Below are 11,200 nucleotides of genomic sequence, written 5' to 3' on the forward strand. Positions count from 1 at the left end.
GAATGAGCTTTTATGTCTCGAGTTAAATCGAGCCAGTATGAGGTGGTTTGACTTCCGGAAAGTTTTTCGCTCAAGGCAGCCATCATGGCGGAAGCAAGAAAATAATGTGGAAACCGTCTCTCTCCGGTAGTCAAAGCTGAAAAATACAATGAAACACGAGAATATACCCGACCACCTTCCGGTGGGTGGGACTTACTTCTTATTTAAACGTGGACCCCTTTGTGCTTCATGCTCCAGTCTTTCGACCAATCGAATAAATTTGCAGTATTACAACCTCAACATTTTTCTCGATAAAGTCTTTGAACCTTTCTAACAAACTGAACTAATAAGTATTACAGAATGAATAATTGTACAACTATAACAATTCGACAAGTGTATTGTAACTAATCAGTTATCTAAGTTAATATCTCACTTTTATCTCTAAATACATTTTGACAGCTTGACCTTTGGACAATTTATTCGAGTAATCGTTTGTTTGCCGAGAACTAATTCAATTTCGCTCGTAGTTAAACCTATAGAAACAAATTTAACAGTTAGCAAAGGAAATAACAACAATTGGACACATTAAGCGGCTGTATATGGAATAGCGGCGCGTTCACTTTGTGGCAAAATCTCCTGAAAGAAATAACACAACCTCACCGCTTTAGAGTAGGTCCTTTATTGGTCCAATATCGCGGCCACCAGCACTGAATTCATCGGGTACTGGCTTTTGTTCTTTTTATTCCCAAAAACTCGAACCGGACGCAACACAGCTCATGTAATAGGAAATGTGTAACGCACTTACATTCCGCAGCATTGCTGAGCAAATGCTGTTTTACAAGAGAAATTACTCAATTAATTGTACAAAGAATAGACAAATAGAATGATTCGATAAAAGTCTATGATTTGCGAAGTTATATAATTGCGGAAAATTTTCGAAAAACTACTTTAAATTAAAAGTTATAATTCCTTTTTCTTCCTTTTTTTACGATAGATTTATTTTAATTCTTGAAAACAACAATCATGAAGTAAAAAGTGATTATTCTTGAATCAAGATTAAAGAGAATTATATTTAAACATATATTTTAATAAATGGAAAACGATAATTTGTGAAAAGAGATATAGCAATCATTAGCATGTTCCGCACCATGCTAATTTTATAAATGATTTACATAAATAAAAAAAAAGAAAATAATTGTTTTGACTTATTTGATTGTTGCTGAAGTTTATACATTTATACTCTATTCACCTATAATATTTTATACACACTTATTATGTTGTACAATATTAATAGTGATAAAGATAAAAAAGAAAATATCATTTAAAGCAACTACTTTATTTGATATTTACAAAATTTTACAAATTCATTTAACAAAGATTTTTATATACTTTTTTGTATAAATATTAATTTTTTTCTGAATATAGAATAAGTATAAAGATAAAATTATAAGCTTTGATTAATATTTCGAAGACTCATTAAAAAAACCTGCACGCTTGTTTAATCTTATGAAAAAAGCAATATTAGAAAGGACCGTTTTTTTGCGAATAAAAAACGTAAAAAACATAGTAAATCTTTAACCTATTGAACACGATGGTGTTATTAGTTTTCATCAAAAATGTTGGGAACACCGTTATTTTTCAGGTTAAAGTCCTATTTTTCATCCTTTTCGTAATGTGTGATTTCCGTATGAGTGACTTATTTCATATGAAACTTTAATATGCGAAGGTTGCTAATATTTTTGAATAAAAATCTAATAAGTAAGATAAGCTTGAAATGAAAGGTACAAAACAGCGGACGTTATTTGGCCATTTGTTGCTGTCACCAACTTTTCATAAACTCTCAGCCGGGCCAGTATCTCGTTTTCTTTTATTGTATGTATAAACCTTGTAACAATCTAAAACTAAATGTAATCATCAAATTGGGATTCAAAAAACTAAAACAAGTCGTCTCATATTTATGTTTGACATTTTCATTGGTCCGAATTTCAAACTTATTATTCTTATTAAATTTCAACCTTTCCGCTAATCATTCTTCTCTTTTATATAAAACAATATTCATTCTTTATTCGCTATGGCTCAATAAGTTTACGGAAATAAATTTGGAGCGAGTAGACGAAGAAATCGCTATGCGATCCTTACAGAATTTAATATGTGTGAATCGTACCAGCTCTCAGCTTGAATAATATGCGGTTTGCTTGCGGGAGCATGATGCGAGCGGATTTTGAAATAAATATATTTACGGAAGCGGAGAGCGCAAAAGAGGAACGTTACGAAGAAGGATGGACAGAGTGCGGAGGTAGCCGGCGCGGTCGTCGGACGCCGTCACCGCGCCCCTTTCGTGTTACGAAGCTGAGTATCCGTAGCTCTGGCTGATTTACATTTACGATCACTCATCTCTGCCGCGACCTGGGCTCGTACTACAGCTTATTAACTCATTCGTCTCGGTCATGAATAATTTAGCGTCTTGACATACTATTGGGTACCGCCCAGTGTTGTTTCGCGCAGGATGGCCATTTCTGTCCGGATGAGAGCTAACCTGCTCTTTGCGAAAAAGAGGTGGCATTTAAAGCTATGTTAAGTGTTATAATGACATATAATAAAATTGGCCGACGAAATTTGTCAAAGGCAGTATTCGTGAATAAGTCAATGAGAATTACAAAATAAGAATGTGAAGTAATTACTATTGCTTTAACGGCTATTTGTGGCAACAGCATTCGAGTGTCTTAAGAAATAATGTCTCAAAATAATCGGTAACATAATAGACAAATATAATACAATAAAAGAATAAAGTAACAAATGGGTGCAAATGAGAGTCAAGCGGCTGTGGTTAGTGGGTATATTGCGATTCGACAGAAAGTCGACATAAATTGAAATTTTTTTAATTTTGTTTCATAAGCGAATTATGTTTTATATGTATCGGTATTCAATCAGAAAAAAAAATAATACAAGTTAAATTAAAAAGAAAGAATACCAAAAAATATGAAAATGGATAAATTATCACACGAGAATATAGTTTTAAAGAGATTACCTTTACAACTTTCAAAGGAATCAATTTCTTTTTAATCTTAAACAATTTTTTATAACGTTTAAAATATAGAAAAAAGGTTTTAATGTAAAACTTGTACAAATAAAGAAGTTATGAACAATAATAAGAGCGTGCATGCTCCAAGAATCATATACTGTGCAAATCCCTATTTACACTGTACAGTGATTCGAAGTATATACTAAGAACATCCTAGTAATATTTATAATATTATAGTATAATATTTATAATATTATACAAAATTTTCATAGTATTTTCCCAGTAAAAGCAACATATTTTTGTAACAATATAAAAAACATTTTTCGCAAAAAAAAATTCTTTTCTCTCCCTTAGGAATTTTTTTGGAAATTTCTGAGTGATAACCTATCCAAGTTGTAACCATACCAAACAATGCTTGACCTCTGCAACTTTTGCTAATTGATTGCTAGTGATAATCTGTGAACACTTTGTATTAAAATACATGTATATCACTGATAGATCAGATCAATATATGTTATCGAAAAGATAAAATATATGTATATGTATACTTAAAGCATATTTATATAAAGCATATTATTTATATAAATTTATATATAAAATTATAATTTGTTTTACTGATTTTTACAAATACGGAATTACATCTAAAATAATTCTTCTGTACTTGGTGTAAATAAGAATATAACTAGAAAAAAGTCAATATGATATAATAATTAAATATAAAAACATTTTTAAATATAAAAAAATTAATATAAATAATTAACGAAATGTACTTATAATATTTTTAACATATTCTGGCAACATACGAAAAATAATACTTTATAGAGAAAAATAATATTCTGTTATAAAAATATTCAGAATATATTATAGATTTTATTCGTACATTTTGTATTATAAAAACAGAATAATCGTATGATATCATATTCCGTTAGGTAAGTACTTACAAATAGAAATCAAAGTACAAAATATTCTCAAAAAAACTGTTTAAATATAAAACGCTCTCAATAAATATACATGATTATAAAATACAGAATGCATTTAAATATTTTAAATACATGCATTTGAAATACTGTCCACCACTAATTATTGAAATATTTGTGTTAAAAGCAATAAACTGTAATCTATACGGAAAGGCTAATTGCCATGCTCAAGGCTGGGCTTGAATCGAGTATGTAGAAAAAAAGAGATAGTTGTCAAGGTACATCTCTCTTTTTGTCTAGTTGATTTGTAATTACTTAAAAATATCCCATCTATCTTTTAATAGAAAGATACGAAAATGTATTTATTTACTTTCTCTCTCGTCCCGCATTTGTCTCTTCTCTTTCTATTGGATTTAGCCTTTCAGTATGTAGATTACAGTTCATTTGTTAAAAGTAACAAATTTCTATACAAAATCGATAATTTCAGTTTCAATTACCACCACTTAGAGCGATTCCAGCTGGGACGCACCGATTGCACATTTCAGAACCCAGATATAACCATCTGAGCTCTGGGCAATTGGTGCGCCCCAGCCAAAATCACTATTGTATTTGTTTCTATTGATGCGACGTAGGTTTCTGCTTAACCGATTCCTGCACGAGCTAGTTGAGCAGCCACAGGCATAACCGACATTCATACATTAAATTTTAAGCCGATTGAACATGAATGTCAGTAATTTTTGTCAAAGGGTAAAAATCCTAGTTCATTGATAGTAACATTGACAAGATACTATTAAAGACTGCAGACCAAACGGTTTGCGTGACTATTAAAATTTAAGATATTAAAAAATAAAAATCTGATAGTATAATTTATTAATTTTATGTACTAATTTTATGAAATATTATTATTTTGATGTTTTGCAGATATAATATGTTTATGTATTTATAACCAAAAAATTCTCAATTTTTATTAAAAAACTACAATTTAATGTTATTATCCAGGTGTGATTACCGACAGAGATAATAACTAATAGCAATTTCGGCTGGAGCACACCGGTTGCACATTTCAGGTGTCGGTGCAACTTTTGTGTTTGGCTATTCAAATAATTCAGTTCCTTAATGGTGCCGCGTGTTCGTCTGGGCTCGATACACCTCACAAGTGCATATTGAGTGTACACAAAGTAGACCTGAGAAAACCCAGCAAACGAGAAATGATTGGATTGGATAAATCCATATGAATCATGTTTCTGAATCCGCAAAAAAGTATTGAATTTTATAGAAACTGAACACATTGAATACGTTTCCTATATCCCTAATTAAATATAATTCATTGCATTTTTTTTACGTAAATTATTTAAATGGAATCTACGTGAGCAAAACAACATTTTTGTAATAGTTTCAAAAACAATTTTTACAAAAAAAAAGAATCAATTTCTTAGGAATTTTTTCCGGAAATTTTCAAGCGGTCACTCATCCAAGTTGCGACTCCGGTGAACGTTGCTTGACTTCCGTGATGGCTGCGAACTAATCCCTCATGATGACCTGTGAATACTTTATACTGATATGTATAAAGTATGTATAATTGTTAGATCAGGTCAATATAGGTTATCGAAAAAATGAAATATGTATAATTAAAGCATATTATTTATATAAACAAATATAAAATTATAGATTTTTCACTAATTTCACAAATGCAGAATAGCGTCTGGAACAACTTTTCTGTTATTTGTTTAAATAAGAATGCAATTAGAAAATATATATCAATATAATACAATAATTAAATTAAATATGAAAAAATTTTTATTAAAAAACCAATTAAAAAATATTGTTTGCTCATTGGGATGTAGATCAAGGTTTCTTCATATATGGATCTATTTTGTCTATTGATATGAATATTTATGTTTCTCAACAATACATGATGCACACAGGACTACAGGACAGCATGCCTTTTTCTAAACGTCGTAAAATCAATATTTAAAGGACGTCTGCAGACGTTTATGCAAAGTCGACTTGCAGTTAACTCCGAAAGCCTGACTTAGAAAAGTCGATTTACAGTTGACATATAGATGATTCTGCTGTTAAGGTAGTTAAATATAATTTATTGCATTGAATATTGAATATGATATCAAAAACAAATAACCAATCCACAATTACGGATTCAAATGAATAGGTCGCACGTTTTACTTTTATGTATATTGAATAAGATACAGAAAGCAAATAGCCAATCCGTAATTATTGATTCAAATGGATTACGAATAGAAAACGGATTCAAAAAATCCAAAAACTGGATTTAATTTTGTTCCATTTAATAATTCTAAATATTTTTCAATTATTTCTCGTTTGCTGGGAATAGTCGGAGCCAGTTTGTGTGCCACCGGTAAGGTGGCACACCGTTGCGCCCCAGCCGAAATAACAAAAAAATTTTGTAATAATATGATATTGCAATATAAGTATGTATTTACTTATTTATAAAGCATTGATCTAAAAAAATCAAACATTTAATAATGTACAGTTCAAATATTTGTGTTAACAATTACAAATTTTGTTTCATAGTCGATAATGACATCGTTCTTCAAATTGACTGCTGCGCCACTAGAGCTACGTTATATAACTTGACTAAAAATACCGGCCTATAGTAATTCTAACTGGGGCATACCGACTGCACATTACAGATGTTGGTGCAACTTGTTTGGCTGTTTAAATAGTACTGCAGTTTCTTGCCGATGTCGCATGTCCGTCGTGTAGATATTGAAGAATGCACTTACAACCATATTCATAGTTTTTCCTTGAAAAACGAGGATTCCTTGTTATTGTCTGTCTTTGTCTCATGTACTACGTTTTACTTTATGCAAAACAAAGACAGAAACAAAAAATCTTTATTTCTTAAGAGGATGCTAAAGTAACCGGAGAACTCTTTCGACGTCGATACTGCAGATTATTTTTCGAGCGAGACCAGATTATTGCTCTTTGTCCAACGCATAGATCTGTCTTCGTTTTTCAATTATTTTGTCATCTGCGAGAAGACCTATCAACTATTGTTGGGCACAGTCATTGATCTGCTTGCTATCGTTTATGTGCGCTAAGCAAAATTTGTACACGTACACCCAAGGACTTTGATTCTGTCCATGGGGAAATTTTCCAAACTGAGAAGTCGCTATCTTTCTACATACTTACAGTTCATGATTAACGTAACGACCAATAAGCTCTAGTCGTTACATTAATCATGAACTGCAAGTATGTAGAAAGTGGTGACTTCTCAATTTGGAAAATTTCCTCTAGGACAGAATCAAATTCCATAGGTGTACACCCAGCGTGTTTGATTCTGTCCATGAAAAAATTTTCTAAACTGAGAAGTCATCACTTTCTACATACTCGCAGTTTATGAATAATGTTACGACTAGAGCTTATTGATCGTTACGTTAATTATAAACTGTAAGTATATAAAAAGATAGCAACTTCTTAATTTGAAAAAATTCCCCATGGACAGAATCAAATTCCATGGGTGTACAGGCCCCTGGTAAAAATTTTTCTTAGATTTTTTTTATATTATTTTTCGGAACATCTGTATAATTTTTTATAAAACGTTATAAAATCTAAAAAGTTAAAGAAGTATTTTTTAAAAATTGTGAAATGAGAAATCTCAGAATATTTCAGAATTCAAATGTATGAAAAGTTTTAAGAGAAGATGTAGACTTTTTAAGTATTTCTAATTATATTTCTGAAAAATGTTCCAATTTGTATAAAAGTTTTATGAGAAAAACTTTAAACAGTGAGAGTTCAAGAAAAATATGATAAAATATGAAAAATTTCTCATAATTATGAAATTGTTCTGAAAAATTATAAATTTTTTATTTCTTGTTGGAAAAAATGTAAGAAAACATTAGAGCCATTAAGAATCCTCACTGGATGCAGCAAGCACATACCCAAGTGAGATGGTCGGTAAACGTTTGGGCGGGAATTCTTGGAGACCACATCATTGGGCCACACTTTTTTGATGGTAAGGTCGATGGCGAAGTTTACTGAAATTTTCTAGAAGACCAATTTGTCGACTTGGTGGATGAGGTGACACTGGAATCACGTATTGATATGTGGTTCTAGCAGGATAGCCATCCTGCATACACCGTCAAAGCGACAAGAGAGTTATTGAATAGAAAGTTCGGTAACCATTGGATCGGCCTTCATGGTCCTCATGAATGGCCGCCGCGTTCACCAGACTTTACACCACTTAATTTTTTTCTGTGGGGTCATGTTAAACAGCAGTGTAGGCAACGCGACCCGAAAGCGTTCAAGATTTGAAGGACAGAATTGTTAATGCTTGCCGTGCAATAAGTTCACAGATCTTGCGCCGGGTTCGCGAAGCAATCTTGAAAAAGGCTCAACTTTGTGAGGAGAGGGGAGCAAGTCATTTTGCAGAGCACTTGCTTTAAAAATATGATAAATTGTTATCATGTTGCGCACGATCACACGTAGATGTAACTTTTCATCTGCGTGTGTTCTTACGCAATATGACTTCAATATATCTGTTTAAGCTCTATGTACGAAAAAATAGGTTTAAAATGTGGTATAATATGGCTTGAGGCGAAGGTCCACTTTAAAGAAACCTAACGCGCCAATCGTGAAACCTCAAAGGTGGTATAGAAGTCCACGTTATTATTTTTAGCTTTTATTATTTTTCATTACATTTTAATATTATTTCTAAAGTTCTTTAAATTAAAAATACTTCAAAAATAATATTTAAATACAAAGAATTACAAGTATTAAGAAGTTGTAATAAAAAATGTTATAAATATGAAATGTATTTAATGTTTTATTCTACGTTTCTATTTACTACTTTTATTTATTAATCTAATTAATAAATGAGAGTAGTAATCTGAGTAATAAATGTAAATGAGTAATAATGAAGTATGCACAGTTTTCCCTGATAAAAGCTTTTTTCATCATTTTCTATAAAATTTCTCATAATTTCTTATATCAACAATTCGCAAGTAATTATGTGAACTTGTGAAAAATTTGTCTCAAATTTTTTCACAAAAACATAAAATGTATTATTTCGATCAGAACGATCCTATTATAAATTATGAAAAATCTATCAGATTATTTAATATTTTTTCACACTTTTGCAAAAAAATATGAAGTAAGAAATCTCACAATTCCTTAAAATGATCGCATGTGAAATTATTTAAAATTCTTCAGATTGTCTAATATTTTCTTACATTTTTCTAACAAAAAATAAAAAAATGTATAATTTTTCAGAACAATTCCATAATTATAAGAAATTTTTCATTTTTTATCATATTTTTTTTTTAAAACATTCCTGGTTAAAGTTATTCTCATAATTTTTATACGAATTGGAACATTTTTCCACTGATTCTGTAAAAGATCAACATTTTTCATTAAAAAGTTATTTTTGAAAAATATTTGACTTTAGAACTAGATATAAATATACTGACGTGATTTAGATATTAATAGCTCTTTGTTGCAATTAATTGATGACTTTACTTGAACACATTTTTTTGTATTTAAGTCAACATTTCCTACAAAATAAATAAAAGTTGATACAAGAAATATCATAAACATCTAAAAATAATACTTGTAAAATAAAAATTTAAATTACAAATAAGTAAATAAAAAAATTTATTTTTATACGTAATATCCTTTAATATATTATTATTTATTGATGCAGTTGATATATCTGAATTGTTCTCTTTAAAACCCAATGTATTTTCAATTTCGGTATTTTCAGTGTTTTCAAAATTCTAGAAAAAGAAATTAATTTTGTAAGGCAAACTATTGTAAGATTTCCATCAAACTACAATTCAAATTCGTATTTCGCGCCCATGCTTAGACATCGACTATTGAGCCTAATGGTACGGTCCCATATTGGACGGATACTTTTCGCGTATGGCGTAACCATATCCGTCCATGGAACCGCACCACAAGGCCAAAGGCGGTCATTCAAATAACCCGTCAGAGTTTTACACTATCTAAAATCAATTTTTTATAAAGTGTATCCTATACTCAGATATTTACAAATTCAGCAATAGATTCGTCAACTGTAGCATCACCGTATATAGTAGTAGGTCCAATCAAATTAGCTACATCGTTGTCTATCATTGTCATGTTTATTTCTGATGGTGGACCTCCTCCAGTTTTTTTTAAACTTCGATTGATATCTGCTTTCTTTCCTTTTACTTTGTTTTTCATGTCATGCCAAGTCTATAAGATTACAAAAAAAAATTAATTGATCAAAAGTAAAGTTTATCATATAAAAACTACACAGATTACGTTTATGTATTATTTTGTGTATAATATGTATTTTATATATATTTTATGTATTATTTTTATTTTATACATATTTTTATTTTATATATATATATATATATATATATATATATAAATAAAGTTACCGCATATATTTACCTTTCGCCATTGCTCCCAAGTCTTTTTAGCTCCAGGAAGGGCATTTAATATATTAGTAATTTCACACCATAGTTTTTGAGCATCTTTATATGAAAATGTTGATGTAAATTTTGCCGACACTAATTCCGGATGATTATTCAGAAATTCAATAAGAATTTTTCTTTGTCCATTTGATATATTTCCTACTCGTTTTTCAGCCATCTTTTATATATGTGTGTGTGTGTATATATATATATATATATATATATATATATATATAAATTAAAAATACAGATATAAAAAATTATTACTTACCCAGATAGCACAGAGAATTCAAAAAGATTTAAAAAAAAAATTCAGATTTATGTCACCAATACTGAGTTTATTTTGAAATGCAAAAAGAATTCTTTTTCTGAAAAAGAAAAAAAAGTTAGGAAAAGAATTCTTTTTGCATTTCAAAATGAATTCTTTTTGAATGCTGTGTGCTATCTGGGTAATTTGTAAATATCGTAGCAGGAAGTATAAAATTCAATGAAAAGTAAATTTAAATAAATAATTAATGAAATAATGAAATAATTTTTTATAATTACCTTATATTATAACGATTTCAATATTTTGTATGCAATACAAATATTTAATAGGCAATGAAATTTAATTTTCAATTTCTACTTAAACGTAAATGTAAACGATATGTGTAACCTTTTTTTAAGGTTACAATACAATCTAAATAATTTAATCGTGTAGTTTTCTTCTTAAATTTTTATCTCCGAAATAATGACTAATAGGAAATTAATTTACAGGTTATAATGTTTTTTTTTTCAACAGATTTCTTATGTATCAACAAGAATAACTAAAGCTAGTATTTCATTGGTTCATTCATTTCATA

At 29.7% G+C, this 11,200-nt stretch overlaps 1 protein-coding gene across 1 annotated transcript; it reads right to left on the reverse strand.

Moving 5' to 3' along the window:
• Nucleotides 1–9,205: 9,205 nt before the first annotated feature.
• On the reverse strand, nucleotides 9,206–10,548 carry LOC120359445. The gene is made up of 5 exons (XM_039456918.1): nucleotides 10,336–10,548; nucleotides 9,946–10,131; nucleotides 9,554–9,671; nucleotides 9,366–9,449; nucleotides 9,206–9,285 (listed from the first exon to the last, which is right to left on the reverse strand). Exons 1-5 carry the CDS (start codon nucleotides 10,534–10,536, stop codon nucleotides 9,206–9,208), a joined length of 669 nt encoding a protein of 222 aa, XP_039312852.1. The 5' UTR covers nucleotides 10,537–10,548.
• Between the last annotated feature and the right edge of the window lie 652 nt (nucleotides 10,549–11,200).

This window comes from Solenopsis invicta, chromosome 13 (assembly GCF_016802725.1).
Source record: "Solenopsis invicta isolate M01_SB chromosome 13, UNIL_Sinv_3.0, whole genome shotgun sequence".
NCBI classification, from domain to species: Eukaryota; Metazoa; Arthropoda; class Insecta; order Hymenoptera; family Formicidae; genus Solenopsis; species Solenopsis invicta.

What these genes read in the sequence shown, in the direction of transcription:
- LOC120359445 (XM_039456918.1), bottom strand. Translation starts at nt 10,536, where the DNA reads ATGGCTGAAAAACGAGTAGGAAATATATCAAATGGACAAAGAAAAATT. An exon ending in CTTGGGAGCAATGGCGAAAG is followed by an intron (nt 10,132 to 10,335) that starts GTAAATATATGC and finishes GTAATCTTATAG; the next exon opens with ACTTGGCATGACATGAAAAA. An exon ending in GCTATTAATATCTAAATCAC is followed by an intron (nt 9,286 to 9,365) that starts GTCAGTATATTT and finishes GATCTTTTACAG; the next exon opens with AATCAGTGGAAAAATGTTCC.